Source organism: Chelon labrosus (genome assembly GCF_963514085.1).
Source record: "Chelon labrosus genome assembly, chromosome: 9".
Classification (NCBI taxonomy): Eukaryota; Metazoa; Chordata; class Actinopteri; order Mugiliformes; family Mugilidae; genus Chelon; species Chelon labrosus.
Window position 1 is genome coordinate 21,374,084 of NC_140359.1, and position 17,255 is coordinate 21,391,338.

Genomic DNA, 17,255 nt, shown 5'->3' on the forward strand with positions numbered 1-17,255 from the left:
TGCTTGAAACTTCTAATGAAAACCTTCGTAATTTACCCCACCTCTGTTTTTCATAAAGTGTATCGTATCGTATCATATTGCAGCGCGTCCCAGCATGTCAAATCGTATCGTATTGCAACATATCATATTGTATCATACTGTATTGTATCACAGTATATTGTATCATACTATATCATATTGTATCGTATGGTGTCATGTCGTATCGCATCGCAGTGTGTCACAGCATGTACAATCGTATCGTATTGTATCATATTGTAGCGTGTCGTGTTGTATCGCGTCGTATTGTACAGTATCGTATCGCAGCATATTATATTGTCTTGTACCGTATCATATCGTACCATATCGTACCGTATCACATCACAGCATATAGCAGCATATCGTATTGTATCATGTCGTGTCACAGCGTATCGTACCGTATCATACTGCAGCATATTACATCGTATTGTATTGTATTGTATCATATTGCATCATATTGCATCGTATTGTATCGTAGCGTATCGTATTGTATCGTATTGTATTGTTTCGTATCACATCACAGCATATCATATCGTACCGTACGTATCGTATCGTATCGTATCGTATCGTATCGTAGCTTATCATATTGTATCGTACCATATCATATGGCAGCATATAAGATTTTTTTTTTTTTGCTTCTGTAGTTGCACTGATTTCCTTAATTTCTTGTCTCTATAGTCTGGATTCTGGCTCTAGCACAACTGGATGATGTTCCCAACCTATAGACCTACAAAGTCCTACAAAAGCAATTAATTGGCTTGTTTGTTCCAACTTTTGCTCTAACATGTTTGATCTGAAAACAGGCAGCACTGTATGTAAGGCTCATCTGGTTCTGGTTCATGGCCTCTAATGAACTGTGCTTCTCTCTGGGATCAATAACCAGCCAACCACTCCATGGTGGAGGGAGGTATATTTTGAAAATTATGCTCAGTTAAATCTATTGGCCTTCTATTCAGATACAGTCGCTGTGGAAACCATTCAGACTGGTGTGAATGCTCTCTGAATTATTTGAAGGGTTTGTGTCTATCCGAGTGTACAACATAGAGAGAGAGAGTACAACGGAGAGAGGGTGGCAGTAGCTGTGTGTTATTTGTGTGGTTACATTGTGGCTCACTGTGGGGGTGTGATATTGCAGGTTGTTGGCAAATTCACTCTACTGCATAGACAAAGAGGGAAGAGAAACTACATCTAATGGAAATATTGAAAGCCCAAGAAATAAAACCCAACATCAGACTGAACTCTTAAACTCTCCTTATCTGACCCTTTAACACGTGGTCTCGTGAGCGAGGCGAAATGTCATCATTATTTGGTTTATTCCTCCTGTGTGCATGGCTATGTGGTCAGACAGTTGCACATGAGCGCGTAAGGTTTGAGCTGAGGGCAGATAGAAAATAACCCTAATTAAACATCACAGCTGCAGTGTGAGTGTGAGGCAGCCTGAGTGAACATCACAAGAGCCAGGTTTGATGCTAACATCGATGCTAATGTTATGTTAGAACCACATGAAATTTTGCACCAAAGAGAGATTCGTTTAATTTTACATCATAAATAGTAACAACTCCATTAAACACATATATTTGTACTTGCTTTACGTATGACTTTTACCACCCCTTATCTTTCCTAAAGCCTGTCCTCTATTTGCTTATGTCTGGAACAAATTGTCTTTACACATACTGTGCTGAACATTTAAGGAGCAAACATCTACTGTACGAGTGGGCGGGACATGAATATTTTCTGAATGACGACGATTGGTTGTTATTTTCGAACTCTCCTCACCTTTCGCATGATTAATTGTGCATCCGTGCACTGTCTCCTCAATACTTCCTCAAACTGCAAAAAGTCAATGCTCTCCAGTGTGTCCCTCTCCCTCCATTTTCACGGGCATGATGCCTGTGCACACACATGCACACAGTCCCTGAGGCCAGGTGAAAATCAGAAACAGAAATCATTCTGTTTTCCCTGCGATGGCCTACCGTGAGGTGGAGGAATCTTTGATCACTCGGACAAAGGATGGATTCTTTGATTTACTTAATCTCAGACCTGTTCAGATGATCAGGGCCAGTGCATGTGTGCTTAATTTTTTTTTCTCAATGAAATCTATGTGCAAATGGTGATTCAAATGTTTCCTAGCAACAAGCTCTGTTGGAGAACAATGCTGCAGCAACTTCTAAGAGCGAGTCACAACACATTTACCCGTGGACATGGACATTGATATCGTCATCTTTGACTGAGACCGGACAATTTAATGTAACACTGATGCTGACTTGAACTTTCACTTGGGTTTTCTGACAAGATGTTTGTGCGCTACTAGGAATATTATGGGACAATCTTATATTTCCACCTCTCTCCTTTGTGAAATATACCAAATTAACTTACAGTAAAGTTACAGGGGTGTATCTTGCAGACATTCTTGCAGGGATTAATTCGGCTGAGAATCTTTATTTTTGTCAGATAATCAGTCATACTTTTTCTTGAATTAGCTAATCATCATCTTTAATAGCTATTGCAGGCGTACATAGTGGAAGTTTACCCATGTTTATAAGGTTGCTTTTGATAGAACAAAATGTGCAATACAATTTTAAGTTGATCAAAGAATGTATAAATCTTCCTTATATTGAACAACATCAGCGTAAATCCCATTCCATAGCCTACTTGTCTGTAACTCGTTTGCGTCACACCGTAAAGTGACCTCTATGGGAACATGAAGTTCAGATTTAACCACAAGTGCAGTTTAGACTGCAGCTTCTGAACATCAAGGCTTAAGTGACACACAACACATGGTTTAAACCAGTTCTTAAATTAAAACCACAGGAGAGCTAATAACAGAGCAACAGCCCCAAAGTTAGAATGCCGAATGCAAAATGTGCAACGACATTTAGAAGCAACAAGACATTTCTTGTAGGATTCTTTGTCAAGTTGGAGCCACAGAAATTACATCTTGCGGAATATTTCATCAGCTGTAAAGATGAAAAAACATTGGCGAAAAGTGCAGAATAGACATACATTCCCCAACTTCACAGAGCTGATGGGGTTAAATGCATGAACCTGTTGCTGCACGGCTTTAGTTGCCTCTCACTGTCAGACTCCTAATGAATTCAAGGGAGAAATTCCAGCTCTGTTTGATTAATCCACACGATTAAACCGACCTGAGCTTTGCCTCTGAAGAGCGAAGACTATATGTGATTGATGAAATGTTTACTTATTTATTTTTACTTTGAAAAAATAGTCTGTGCAGGAGCTTTCTCTCCTACCAGCCTACTCCCATACGCAGATCCCCGGGGAACGGTCACCTGCTCTGAGGATGCACTTGGAGCTGTTGACACTGCAGGGCTTTATGAAACAGCAGAGAGGCAGAGCTGCTGCAACGACTTTTGTCTGGTGCTGCATGAGCCTTTTTGCACGGCAGACAGTTTGAAAGGTTTGAAATGGAATAATCAATGGAAATCTCTTTGTAAAGTACTGGGGGAAAACAAACGAACAACAACAAAAAAAAAAACAGATCGGCTCTGATTTATCATGACTGCACTAATCAATACAATCTGTGGCGGTGGCTGAATATGACCTGATTATAGAAAGTTGTGGTAGATGAGATTAGACGTGGGAATGTGTCAGTTCACAGCAGGGTTTGGTGACTTGACGCCCCCCACCCGCTCATTCAGATCTCTCACCTGTTTCTCCAGCGCTTCCTTCCCAGTGGTGGACAACTTGGGTGCCGGCGCGCGCTCGCAGGTGCATCCCTCCAACAGGTAAATCCCAGAAGGCCGCGCGCTTTGCTCGTTCTCGAAGTAGAACAGTATATTCTGGTAGAGGGCGAAGAACTTCTCGTGCCATCGGCTGTTCTCCGCCGTCTTCTTGCTCAGGTAGCCGCGCCTGGTCCCCTCTTTACGCGCGACCGCCGACAGAAACAGCGCGTGTCCTTCGCGTTGTAGCGGACGCTCTTCTGCATCCTGTTGTACGTTTTTGAAGCGAGAAGGAAGTGGGGCAGCCGGAGCTTTCACCGCGAGCCCATGTTCGCCAAGGGTTGCGTGTAAACTTCCCCGCCGAGAGACGAGCGGCTCAGCGGCGCCGTGGCGCACGGAAAAGTTGCTCCGCTGACGGAAGCGATTCTGCAGATGAACTCATAGTAAAGATGTCCGAGTGCACTAGAATAAATCCATGTTTTGCCTCTATAACCAAACAACTATAAAAAAAAAAGTAGTAGAAAGCGTGTGGTTCACAGAGGGGAGAACCCTCAAGTGGACAGAGAGAAAGAATCACAGACCTGATACACTGTAATCGGCTTTGACAGCGGTTAACTCTCTCTCTCTCTCTCTCTCTCTCTCTCTCTCTCTCTCTCTCTCTCTCTCTCTCTCTCTCTCTCTCGCACACAAACACCCACGCCCACTAGGTCTCTCTATCTTTCTCCCTCTCTAGTGATGCGCGCTGATCTTGGAGTTGGCGCAATTAAAGGCGGAGCGTGATTTGGCTGCGTGTTAGAGGGTGAGCGAGAGAGCGGTAGAGGTGTAGCCTGGTGCAGACTTTGTCAGTGGCAAATGTTGACTTTTGTTTATGCATCATTAACGGGTTAGGATCAGAGAGCATACATTGATAAATAAAGAAAAAGGATAAATACTGAAGGCTATTTAACTTTGGCAAACACAGGTGTGAGTCAGAAGTTGAATTCCTCCTCCTCCTGTCAAAATAGTTTCCTTCACGCTCTACACAACAAGAAGAGTATACTGAAAACGACATATTTTTATTTTCATTTTTTACCAATAGCTACTGAAGTTAGTTGTGCTTAAAGTGCATACTCTCAGCATTAAGGTATTCAATGCAAATTTGAGAAAAGCTCGAGGAATATTCACGACAGCCTGTTTTCAGAGTCTCTGTAGTGATGGGACATTAATCTAATGATGAACCAAATTTTAATTTCTAATAGTTTGTATCCTTTCTAGGCAATGGATGCCTGCAGCCTGGAACCCAAGGACATCACTCAAGTGTGGGTGTTCCTCTTTAGTGATGCTTTGCCAGGCCTTTACTAGAGCTATGTGTCGTTTGCTCTTGGGACTTTCTGCATGTCGTTTCTTCAGGAAGTTGAGACAGATCACATTCATTGCCCATCTGTACTATGAAGCATCGTCCAGTGAACTTTTCTTTACAGATGAAAGGGTCCCTTGCACTCTTAGTGTTCCTCCTATCTTTTTGATGGATTTTCCTTGCATTTTGAAATTCAATCAGAGCTGGTTTGAAAGTGTTGTACATTCACAACAATGGTTTCCAAATGCTAAAAATGGAGGACTGTGTATAAAAATGATTGCAATCCCCCCCCATTACTCCAATTTCCATCAAATTAAACATGATAGTCTGTAATTTAATCCCATTTCCACTATGTAACTGTAACTTCTATTTGTTTGATCAGCAGCTTTAATAACTGTTTAATAACTTTAATAACAACTGTTCAAACATACACAGAACTGGATCTGCATATAAAAATAAACTACATGTTTCATTCAGCATCGGTTAGGGCCGAAGATCTAAAGTTTAGAAAAATGTCTTACCCAAGCTCTGTAGCTTATTCCTCTTCTGTTTTGGAGAGCAGAGGCTCAGGGCCAGAGGTGCGGCCTCTGAACAGGCAGTCCAAGCAGTTGCCCGAAGCCCCATGAAAAAAAATTAGAAAGGGGGACTCCAGATGGCTACCCTTCGGTATATTTTATAATGACAACCAGAAATCCCCTTAAACCAATGAATACTCTACAACCAAAATCTATGACAGATGTTGACACTTCTGTCATAACAGCTCTGAATCTCTTATCAAACTGCTAGCAGTCAAGTTGCATTGTTGGTTATGTAGGCACCATACGTGTATTGGCAAGGAAACATGGGATTGCATTTCTGACATTTTTGTTTATAATGAATTCAATCCTGTATCAGTGCAACAAGCGAGACAGATTTCTCTTTTTGTCTTCATTTAATAATCAAACACACTGACGCCACATACAGTATAGTAGTTTTGATCTTGATCAGTTTGTAGTAATTGCTTGAAACCCTCTCATACACTAACGCATTCACACTAGCAAAAAGTGCAGCATCAACCATGTCCATCAACCGTGAAGTCTTTGCTAACTTCAGTACACCCTTCTCTGCACATGTTCATTCACTGGTATCATGATCATTAAGCGTGGGCTCTGATGAGTTTCCGTGGCAGTGATGTCAAGAGTGCGACTGCAGCCACTCCGTGAGGGATGATCTGTCTGAGATGCTCCAAAGGTCTGAGAGAAGTTTCTTGTTCTTCCTAAAGAGAAAGAGACACTGAAATGTAAAGACCTTGTACGTCCTCACATAGCCCCCCTCATGTATTGAGCCTGAGCACAATGTACCGCCAAACATTGCTGTGTGAGAGCATTATATAATCCATGTTCTTGTGCATTGCATAGCCTCGCCCCAAAGAAAGGGCAAACATTTCATATAGGGGGGATTACCCTGACAGAGAGATATAGCTCTGTCTATCTGTGTGTGTGTGAGTGCTGACAGATATTTCATATGGTGGGGATTACTTTGTAAGAGGCTAAGCAGCACTCAACCCCCAGCAGACTGGCTGTAACAAAGTGAGGAGATGTGCGTGTTGCAAACGTACAGAGACAGAAGTCTGTATTTGGAGAGGAAATACAATATGGCGACACCTTGGCAGCAAAAGGCCGAGAATTAGCCACGTTTCCACTTCTTAACTTAATTGTAAGGTGAACATTTCTGCCTGGCACTATGCGGTTCATCCTAATAGAAAACCTTTCTGCATCAGCAGTTAGTATTTGCTCATGTGCTGTATACGAAGGAAACGAACATTTCACTACATGACTGGATGATGACAAGGACGTGGGGGAATTCATCAAAGTACGTTACTTAAAAATTATTAGATTAGGAACATTAATTTTAAATCTAAACTTGAAGTTGACTTCATAACACTTCCTGAGATATTTCATACCAGTAATGTTCCTTGCGTCTCTTGTTTTTTCGGCCATGAAAGTCATTGATATCATCAGCTGGCAAAGTCTGAGCTGCCCAATTAATCTGCATCCACTCTGACTTTCCAGGATCACTGGTGCATTTTCTGATTCAGACATGTCAGCTCAAGTATGAAATCCAGTTCATTTGAGTGTTAACTGAACATTCAGGCTCCATTTGTGTTTAATAGCACTTAAGGAATGTTCCAAAAACACTGAATGTTTTATGATTTGTGGACAGATTGACAGAAGAATGGCTATAACGCAGCAGGACGGTGCTTCTGTGTTAGGAGGTGGCAGCCCACTCTTCCAGCCAGTGACAGTACAGGACTTGCAACACGAGGCTCTCTGCAAAATGCTCAACTTAACTTTGCTGCAATTTGAAAATTGTGGGAATACAGCCACGTTGTTTTCCGTCATCTGACCCTTCCTGTCAGGTGAACTTCACATCTCCATTCTGCTATAATGTCTTAATTCTCTAATCCTAAGGACCTCATTTAAGTTGTCCTCACAGACTTTGCAAAGCGACTTAAGCTCCCCATGGGTGACAAACTGATTTAAAATGAGTGGAATTGCCCTTTAAGAAATGATTAGGGTGAATGAGTGACGTTGGGCCCACCTCCTCGCATCGACCATGCTCTCCAGCTCTCGGGCTTTACGAGCGGCAGTGTGTAAAATAGAATCTGGGATGTCCGCCAGTCGGGCCACGTTCAGGCCGTAGCTTCGTCCTGCAGCTCCTTCAGTCAACTGGTAGAGGAAGGTAATGAACTCGGGCTGAACCTCTCCATCTGTTAGCGTACACAAATTAAACATGCACAATGATTTAAAAATTAAAAAAAAAAAAGTAAATTGTTCCAAATTTACCTGCAAAACAAACCATCAATAAAAGCCTTTTCACTGGCAAACATACCATCAGTGTCAGTGGGGATATCAGGCTCATTGAGTAGAAAAGCCATGTGGTAGTTTGACACATGTTGAGGATACACTCGCTCCAGCTCACACAGAGGAGGATAATGGGTTACAAACAGGGTTAGGGCTTTCACCTAGGAGAAAGAGAGAGATAAGTGTGTTAACGCCCACAAAAGTCGACTACACAGTGCCTCGGAAAGCTCTTCACTCTTTTACACCTGGTTTACAAACTGTTACGAATCGGGAAAGCAGCTTGAACAGGGCCAACCAGCTGTAAATGAGATGTGTACACTGTGTTCACATTAGTCTGAAAATATTCAGCCGAGGAGGAGAAAATAAAAGAAAGAGCTGAATGTCATCACTGCGTTTGCTGCTCTGTAGCAGCCTGCCAGAGAGGCTTGTCATTTATGTTGTTTCAACAGTCATGGAAGACGTCCTTCTGGTAGGTGAAAGTGAGAAAAGTGACAGGTAACAGGTAAGTACCCAACCATTAATGGAAATTAGCTGCACCGGTTTCTGGTTGTTTACACAACAAGCAAGTTTCCGTAGGAGTTTCCTATTTAAACCTCAAACTTCCCACCTGTCCCCTAGAACTGAAGAAGATACGCGGATGAGTGGTGAAACGTCTTCTCAAAAAACAAGTCCAGTTGCCTTTTTTTTTTTTTTTAAAACCTTTTTTGAGAACCTTCACAGACATGGTGCTCCAACAACCCCGTGTCAGTCAGAGGCTCCAGTCTTAAGGTGTGAATGAGGGGGGAAATGACTAGGGGACAGATGTTAAGAATGTGTTGTAGATTGATGGCAGACTGAATCTCAGGTCACCTCCACTGTCCAGAGATGGATTTTCCTATTTGACATAAATGGTTTTCTTTACCTCTCTTTCAAACCATATGTCTTCTCTGGCTAAAAATGTGGACGTCCACACCTTAGCCAGGGAAGACAGGGTCAAACAGTCTCCTCCAAGGACAGGTAAGTATCTGGTTGTTAACAGACCCTCGTCATGTGACGTCCTGATGGGTAACACACACAGATGTTCCTAATTAAACCCCAACTCCCCATCATTCCTTTTGAACTGAACAAGCTACTTGGATGAAACGTCCAGTTGCCTCCCTTTAGCATTTTTTTGGATACACCACGACCTGGATGTCTGAGAACCTTCCCAGAAATAAATACAGGCTTATAGAGTAAAGTCGCTTGAACCGGAGCCTCCACCTGCCGTGTTGGTTTTCACTGACAATAGAAATGCCACCCTCCCGCCTACTCACAAGCTTTGCACCGTGTCTGTGTCAGAAAAAAATAACATTACAGTGTGAGCAGAATGCCGACAAGAAAATCATACAAACTTCAGTAAATGTTCAGTATTTTATGACATCTTAATGACGACCACGTTGTCTGTAAAAATTATACAGAAACACTTTCATAAACAAGGGGAAGCCATTAACTTAAAAAAACGAGACCTATGTGGTTCTGTGAGGACGCACTTTGAGCTTGGTGTTAACAAAATTATTTTAGCAAAATAATTATGTTTTGTCGTTAATACGCAGAAAGCCAATACAGCTGAGGCTCTCTGTAATGTCATTAGTCCTGCAGGTTTCTGGAAAATAAATCAAAGCATTTTCACCTCAAGGCGGCTCTACACGAGAAGTTCCATGAAGGTCTGTGTTCAATTTTAAGGTAATACCGCCATTTGGAGATGAGATATTTCACTAAAGTCCGCAAAACCACGGATGTCTAAACAAAAGAAAGAAGGTTTGTGACATTAGACGAATGGTTTCAAACCTGGGGTCTCCGGGTGGTCGTGGAATGGATCTGAGAGCCCACCAGATCTAATTAACTGAGCAGGAGATGATAAAAAAGTAATGCTGCCATTGGCGTGCAACCTGGTACGAGGGATTACAGGCAGTCTTAGGTGATTTATAAAACGACAACTTAAACAGTACATTTAAATAAAAAGGCAAAATCATTGAGGAAAAAGACACAAGTAACACATTCGCTACACGTACCATAACAAAATCTTATTTTATGTACCACTGTCTGTTACTAAACTTCCTCTGCATCCCTTCAACCAGCCTACACACCAGTACGTCCTCTGTGAATATATACCTACTGGAGTACTGTGTCATTTTTTCCACAGCATCAGGCTATTTACTTTTTTGTTTGTCTTCCAGATTTCTGCAGTCAATCATTTTTAGCCTTTCACTGTAAACACCAAACCCAGCTCAAGTCAAGCTCCGGAGAGATTTTATTCTGCTATTCTTTAATCTCTGTCAAGCCCAGGAGCCACCCAGAGGTTACATGACTGAACTCTGGCGTTAAGGTAAAAGATGTGGAAATCTCAAAAAGCAACAGGGCGCACATGCACTTGCTCGCTCGCTCACTCAGCCTCTGTCTAATGCATTCACAAACATTTTGCCTCTTAAGGCTGCTCTCTAAAAGGCAGCTGCTGAGAGCTCCTCACTAAAACAAATGCATTCCCCTTTCCTGCTTATGTTAACAACCCAAACATGTTCAGGGAGAAGGGAGTGCAAAAAAAAAACACAGTGGAAATATTCCCTCCCTCATGCACATGTGTTTTTTCCCCCCAGTGTGACGGTTGGAACAAAGTTAAAGTCAGAACACTGCAAGTATTACAAATCAATTGGTGCAATAGAAAGCTCTCATGATGGAGCACGTCGAAATCTTATCAACACGGCAGACTGGCTGCGGGACATCCCTGCTAACAACTCGGACTAAAGGTCAAATGTCAGCATACTTCTGTCTGCAAGGGACGTGTAAGGTCACTCCCACCTGCTTCAAACAAAGACACACAGACTGTAATCTGATGCACACTGGCACACATGCAATGAAAAGTAAAGACAAACTGTGTGGCTGCAGACTGGATAATGATCTGATTAGGTGCTAATGGCAGCTCATTACCGGACCACCACCCCCCCAGGGCGTAATGTGAGCTTTGTTCTGCAGAACAACCATCAGATGAAATAAGTGCTGAAACAATTATTCAGTTTATCGATTTGTCAGCGATGAAAAGATTAACCATGAGTAATTTTAAAGAGCAAATAATAGTTTTAAAATAAATCCAATCATCTGGTTTCACGGATGTAATCGTGGACATGTGTGTTTTTGCAGTTGGATTGCCTGAATGAGCTGTTAAAAAGTCATTTTGAACTTTTGTGGTCTAAACAATTTGACACGTGATCAAAAACTGAATAAAACACATAAAAGTTGTTGCGGTGAACGTATTAGAAGACAGTAGTGTAGTTACGCATACATCAGACAAACCAATAATAAAAGTGTCGGTTTAGCTCAGTTGTGATCTCACCAACTCTTGAGTAAAAAGTTTGTTTCATTAGCAGCTAAAGGCTCCACTATGTTCACCAGTTGATAGATAATTGAGTCTGCTGTTAGGTGCTGCATGATTCATTCATTCATTCATTTTCTGTAACCCCCTTGTCCTGTGGAGGGTCATGTGGGGCTGGAGCCTATCCCAGCTGTCATCGGGCGAGAGGCGGGGTACAACACGGACAGGTCGCCAGTCTATCTCAGGGCTAACACAGAGAGACAGACAATAATTCACTCTCACATTCACACCTACGGCCAATCTAGAATCACCGATTAACCTATCAAGCATGTCTTTAGACGGTGGGAGGAAGCCAGAGTACCCGTAGAGAACCCACGCAGACACAGGGAGAACATGCAAACTCCACGCATACATTTCATCCTCTGTTCATTTTTAAATGTTGATAAGTGCAGCTTTAAGGTTTTTTTTTTTTTTTAATTAACGCAAATAAGAATTAGCTGCAACGCTAGAACATCCAGAAGCAGTTTTATCTCAAATATGAACCAGGACTAATGGTGGGTATCATTTTCAAATTTCCCAAATCCTCCAAAAAAGACTACGATACAGTTTAGACAGAAACATATAACTGCAGGACTAAAAATGGGGAGATGGAGGGAATATTTATCAACCTCTGAGATTATGAGAGGTGATGGTCTGAGGCAAAAACGCCGTCTATAAATATCCACCATGATTGCAAACTCAAATCTGCTGCTTATAAACAGATAAAGGAACGCTTGGGGCGGTCAAACATTAAGGACGCTAGGATTGTGTCATTTTGTTCACCTCACTGGCTCCTGTAATAAAATTCAGATTCTGGTTTTGAGCGGCGAAACGGTGTTTCTCCTCACTACACCTGTTGAGTCTCCCCACTCTCCCGAGCAGCTTCATAATGATACGAAGGCGAGAGAGCGCACTTCCAGTCGGTAATCGGATCCTGAACTAAAGGCTAGTGGTGTCAACACCACTATTGCCGTCTCTCTGTTCTGTTACTCCTTTCTATCCAATTAAACACAAATCCAATTGTAGCTTGGCACCCTTTGTGGTCTCACCTCACCGCTAACAAGGGTCTGGCTGAGGTGCTGTGCTTGTGTACGTGTGTGTGTGAGAGAGATCTGGCGTAGAGACATGGGCAGTGAAAAGTGTTTAGGTGGTGACCTTTTCTTTAGGTCATTATCCTCTGATCAATACTCCTGAGGGCTGCCCTCTTTCAGCCTCTAGGCGAATCTGAATGTTCCACTCAAGCTGCATTAGAGGTAATGTCTTTGCCATGTTTTGACAGGTATTCTGAGGAAGGTCCACAAGTCAGTCTAATTGGGTTTATAGGTATGTATAGCAAAAAACGGGGGATTAATAAAAGTTTTGCCCGTTAAAATATTAGGAGCAAGTATATACTACATTAAACTTTAAGTCCTGAGTCTCCCTTAATATAAAGCATACAGGTTGTAAGAACAGACAACATGAATCCAAGCAAGCTTTAAATAGTTGAGGCAACTATTCTAAATAATTAATACATTCAAAATTTCTTTCATTGCCCTAAATACATACACCGACAACAGCCACAACATTAAAACCACTGACAACACAAGTAAATAACATTGACCATCTTGTGATGATTCAATGTTCTGCTGGGAAACTTTTGGACCTGGCATCCATTCATGTGGATGTTACTTAGACATGTAGCACCCACCTAGACCAGACCAGGCACCCCCACCCCATAGCAATGACACTCCTTGATGGCAGCAGCCATCCCCAGCAGGATGCAGCCTGACACAGGCACACACACAAAAACGCTTTAGGAAAAACTTAAAAAAAAACAAAAAAAACCCCAAAATATTTCACACTACAGTCAAAAAATTAACCTAATTTTATTTAACAGAGCAATAGATTTTCTTTGATATCACTTGCATATCCTCTGATTATTATCCTGAGATCCTGCTGCAGTCCTGGTGCACATGCCCAAAGGCATTGTTGTAAACATGTATTGAGCAAAATGAAACTTTCTAAGAAAATCATTTCAGTCTTTCAACTAGAAACTAATGCATTCACAGAGAGCTAAGAGGAAACAGACCAGCATGTTATCCATGCGTATGAGCACAGTGCAGTACAGAGTGCTGCAGAGCCCATGCGGGTCTATTGTAGGAGTTTGTGCATCAGTATGAGCACATCAGACCATTTACGCCCACATGGAGTGATACGTTGCACCGAACATTTACCCATTAGCGTGCGGCCAAAAGTGAGCAGCTGTGAGTTCTACTTCTTCCTGTGAGTCCAAGTGCAAGCCGGGCCTGATTTACTTTGCTATTACAGTGTAAAAATTACAACGTTAGCGCAGGCACGTGCAAGTCCGGTGGTGGTAGAAGCGGAGAGCGACGAGTAGCGCTAAGCTCAGTGTGAAAGTAATGGCAGGACCTGCTGTTAGTGTGAATAATAGTGAGCATCCAAGTTCGTTTGAGAGTAATGGCCAAGAGGAGATGACAGCACGAAGAACTTCACACATCACAACTAGACAGGAAATAAGTAAGAGCAACATGTACCGGAGCAACCTTGTGCTGGCTGTGCTTTCACCATAAAACCCTGCAACTTCTAGAAGAAGAAATGTCTAGTTTAAACCGTCCCCTGCCTCTGTGTTTCCTTTTCTCTTTCTGCATCAAGGCTGTCTCTATTATTGAGTGGTGTTATGAAACCTATCTACATTCTTAACTACCTCTCAGGTGAGTGTTGGGGACAGAAAGAGGTGCGTTACCATAACAACCGAGTCAAAGGAGGTGTAGTCTGACTTTTGACGTAAACGGTTGACTCTGGTGAGGAGGAGGGGAACGTGGCAGAAGAGGAGGAGGAGGAGGAGGAGGAGGAGTAGGATTCAGCATGAAAGGCTCTGCAGGTCTGCCTGTACTGAGGAGACCCTTTGCTATAAAGCATAACTTCTTTTGTGCCCTTTTGTTTGCCTTTCCTGTAATAGCAAGGGTTTTCTAACAAATCAATGCTGTTACACAACAGGTAGTTAGAGCGCTCCCTCCTCCTCCTCCTCCTCCCAAAAGCAGCTCCGAGCTGCATTAGCTGCTACTTACACATTTTCTTTCTATGTTTTCCAGCAGAATTACATAACCCCATGTTTCTGTCCAAAGATTAATGCGGAACAGGCAAAACATGAAAAAACTGGAAGATAAACGTTTATTCATCTATATTTGGACGGTTAACTCCAGGCAATTTGGAGCTTTTGGACCAAGGAAAACTGAAAATAAAGCTCTTATAGATTGGATGCAGCTTGTAAGCTTTGATTACTCGGAAGGCAACAGTTAAATCTGTAGAAACACATCAGTGGTATTTGGCTCTGTGGACTAAGAGCTGCAGCCAGGGACTCGAAAGGCCCAAACTCAAAATCTGTGTCGTCCACTGACCTTCAGCTAAACAGCTGGTGCTCTTAACCGCAGTATTTTGCAAAATAAAACAAATTGCCTCAAGCGCAAGATTAAATACATGCTCCCTAAGGTCAGTGTAGACCATCTGAGTTGATAAATCCTTTCTCTTCGGAGCATGGGTTAAGAACACAACACCTCTGTAGATGTCATGCTAGTTTCTTGCAGTTTTTATCGTCTTTCTCGTCAGAGGAAAAACCTAAATCCAAATGGTAAAGACGCTGCTTTGCGGGCTTATCAGAAAACACGTAGCAATGGAAAAGGAAGTGTCCTGTTTCTTAAAGTATTTACTATATACTAAGAAAATTAACAGCTGTGGGTTTTAATTGCCTCAAGCACGCAGCCCACATGTCAAACAGCAACAGCGAGATTTATCGTGTGCACGCACAAACGCTTGCCCACTCGCCAAAATATCTGTAGTGATAACAGCCCTCGTCTCTTGTTCTCTCTCACCTGTTCTACCGAAACGAAGATTCGCAACACAGTGCAACACCCTGAGGGCTCCTGACTGTGCCAGTTCTCGTAATCCCAGCAGACAGACACACACACACACACACACACACACACACACACACACACACACACACACACACACACACACACACACACACACACACACACACACACACACACACACACACACACACACACACACACACACACACACAGACTCACACAGTCTCTCTTAGGAGTAGCGATTCCAAGAACGCTGAGCTCCCACATTTCTCCAGCTCCATCTCTTCTCTTTAGTCAACCTTTGCCTCTGAGGTGCTCTTCCCCTCCCTCCCTTACGAGGACAGAATCAGGCCTTCTGCAGCACAACATGCATCTCTTAAATAATTCGGGTGTCTAGGGGTCACCCTTACTCTTTTCTTCTCTCTTTTAGCAATTCATCCTCCACTCTAATGGGATATCAGCATTATAGTAGGTCTAGCTTCTCCACAATTGTGTTGCCAAGGCCCCTCAGGTGGCTCGTCTCACTGCAAAACAAACAGTCTGCAGATCTCCCAACCGCATGCAATAAAACACTTCAATGCACACAAATAGAGGCGCGCACACACACACACCTCTGTACCAAAGGCCATTACTTTTATGATTAAGTGGTCCCAAGCTGACAGATCCCTCAATGCTCATGGATTTATATACAAGATGAATTGGTGTGTGTTTGACAATACCCGCATTGTTACCTCACTCAAATGTCCCATCAGCGATTTCCCCTCTCATTTCTCATATCTTTTTCTTTTTCCTCGTTAAATATTTAAATCTGCTTTATTTCCAGCAGTTCAGATTTTCTTTTTACGAATACATACACACTTACATCTCTGATGAAGTATTCAAGGGTGGCATAGGCGATGGCGATCCCGTCGTGGGTGCTAGTGCCGCGTCCCAGTTCATCAAGTATGACCAGGGAGCGTTCTGTCGCACGGGAAATGATCTCCGAGGCCTCCGTCAGCTCTTCCATGAATGTGCTCCGCCCTTTGTAGATGTTGTCTGAAGCCCCCATCCTGATGAACAATCAGACATTAAAAAAAAAAGAGATCAGAAGTCAAAAGTAATAAAACAAGCGAGGGAACTGTACATAGATGGACGAACCCTTTATGACGTCACCCACTGAGCTCAGCGTGACTGTCCCAAACGTGGCAGTGCTGGACTCCACCTAACTAATTTAGCTAATTTAACAAGGGGCACAGAGGTGGAGCATGATTGGACCTGAAGCCAGAGGGTGACGTCTAGCAATCGGTGAGCCCAATGTATGGATCCATGCCTTAATTTATGTATAATTTTAAGCCTTGATATGATGGAACTGGGTTGGTTGCATAGAAATTCATCCCCTGTATAGTTAGTTTTTTTTCTTTTAGGCTTTAAACATGTTTATTTTTTCTGTAAAGTTAGCCATTTTAACGAGGTCGATGGGGGTTGACTCAGTTTTGGAGGCAGCCTCAAGTGGTCATTTGGGGAACTGCAGTTTTTGGCACTTGGACATTTTGGAGACGAGCCTTTACAATATTTTTTAAATTGATAGATGGATAGCTCGACGTACCGACTGACTGACTCTTTATTGACACAGAGGGAAATTCAGCATCCAGTAGCATCAATATAGCAGAAAAAAAACATGATCACCACACATTGAAGTGCCAATATAAAACGAGTAAAAACTTATAGTAGAAAATAAGTTTAATTGGGGGTTTCAGGCTCTGGGTTGAATTTAAATTAGTTGGATGAAGAAAACTGCACAAGTCAAGAAGAAATATATATATAGTCAGATGGTCACTGAGTCAGTTTATGTGGTCTCCTATGACGACTACCTACTGTATGTAAACACAATGTGAGTAAACCGCTAGGTATTCAATGAAAACTGTGTTGTGAGGTCATGCCCACCACTCTGATTAAAGTGAGACAAGATGCCATGTTTATTTTTTGGTTTGTGAGACATCCTACCATAAATCTCTATCCGTTCTTTATCCATTGTATTGTTTGTTTATTACAAAGATTTAAGATTTTAGTTTTCTGAATCTTGAGGTTATGGAACAATAAAACATTAAACACTAAAATGCTTCTCTGTCAAGAAAACAATATAAAACATATTGATAGGGATTTGCT

The 17,255-nt window shown here is 42.3% G+C and overlaps 2 protein-coding genes across 2 annotated transcripts in view; both read right to left on the reverse strand.

Moving 5' to 3' along the window:
• The window catches only part of LOC311492800 (ras-specific guanine nucleotide-releasing factor 2-like), a gene marked incomplete at its 5' end in the record, with an annotated part of 37,780 nt that extends 33,819 nt beyond the window's left edge, over positions 1-3,961 (reverse strand). Inside the window, 2 exon segments of the mRNA XM_084551213.1 lie at positions 3,684-3,935; positions 3,938-3,961. Of these exon segments, the coding sequence (XP_084407339.1) occupies positions 3,684-3,935; positions 3,938-3,961 (276 nt within the window).
• A 1,986-nt stretch (positions 3,962-5,947) lies between these two features.
• Positions 5,948-17,255, reverse strand: part of msh3 (mutS homolog 3 (E. coli)) — a 38,013-nt gene continuing 26,705 nt past the window's right edge. The window contains exons 21-24 of the mRNA XM_084550711.1: positions 15,973-16,159; positions 7,903-8,035; positions 7,612-7,780; positions 5,948-6,286 (exon numbers count right to left, since the gene is read on the reverse strand). Of these exons, the coding sequence (XP_084406837.1) occupies positions 6,205-6,286; positions 7,612-7,780; positions 7,903-8,035; positions 15,973-16,159 (571 nt within the window). The 3' untranslated portion in view covers positions 5,948-6,204. The remainder of the gene's footprint in view (positions 6,287-7,611; positions 7,781-7,902; positions 8,036-15,972; positions 16,160-17,255) is intronic.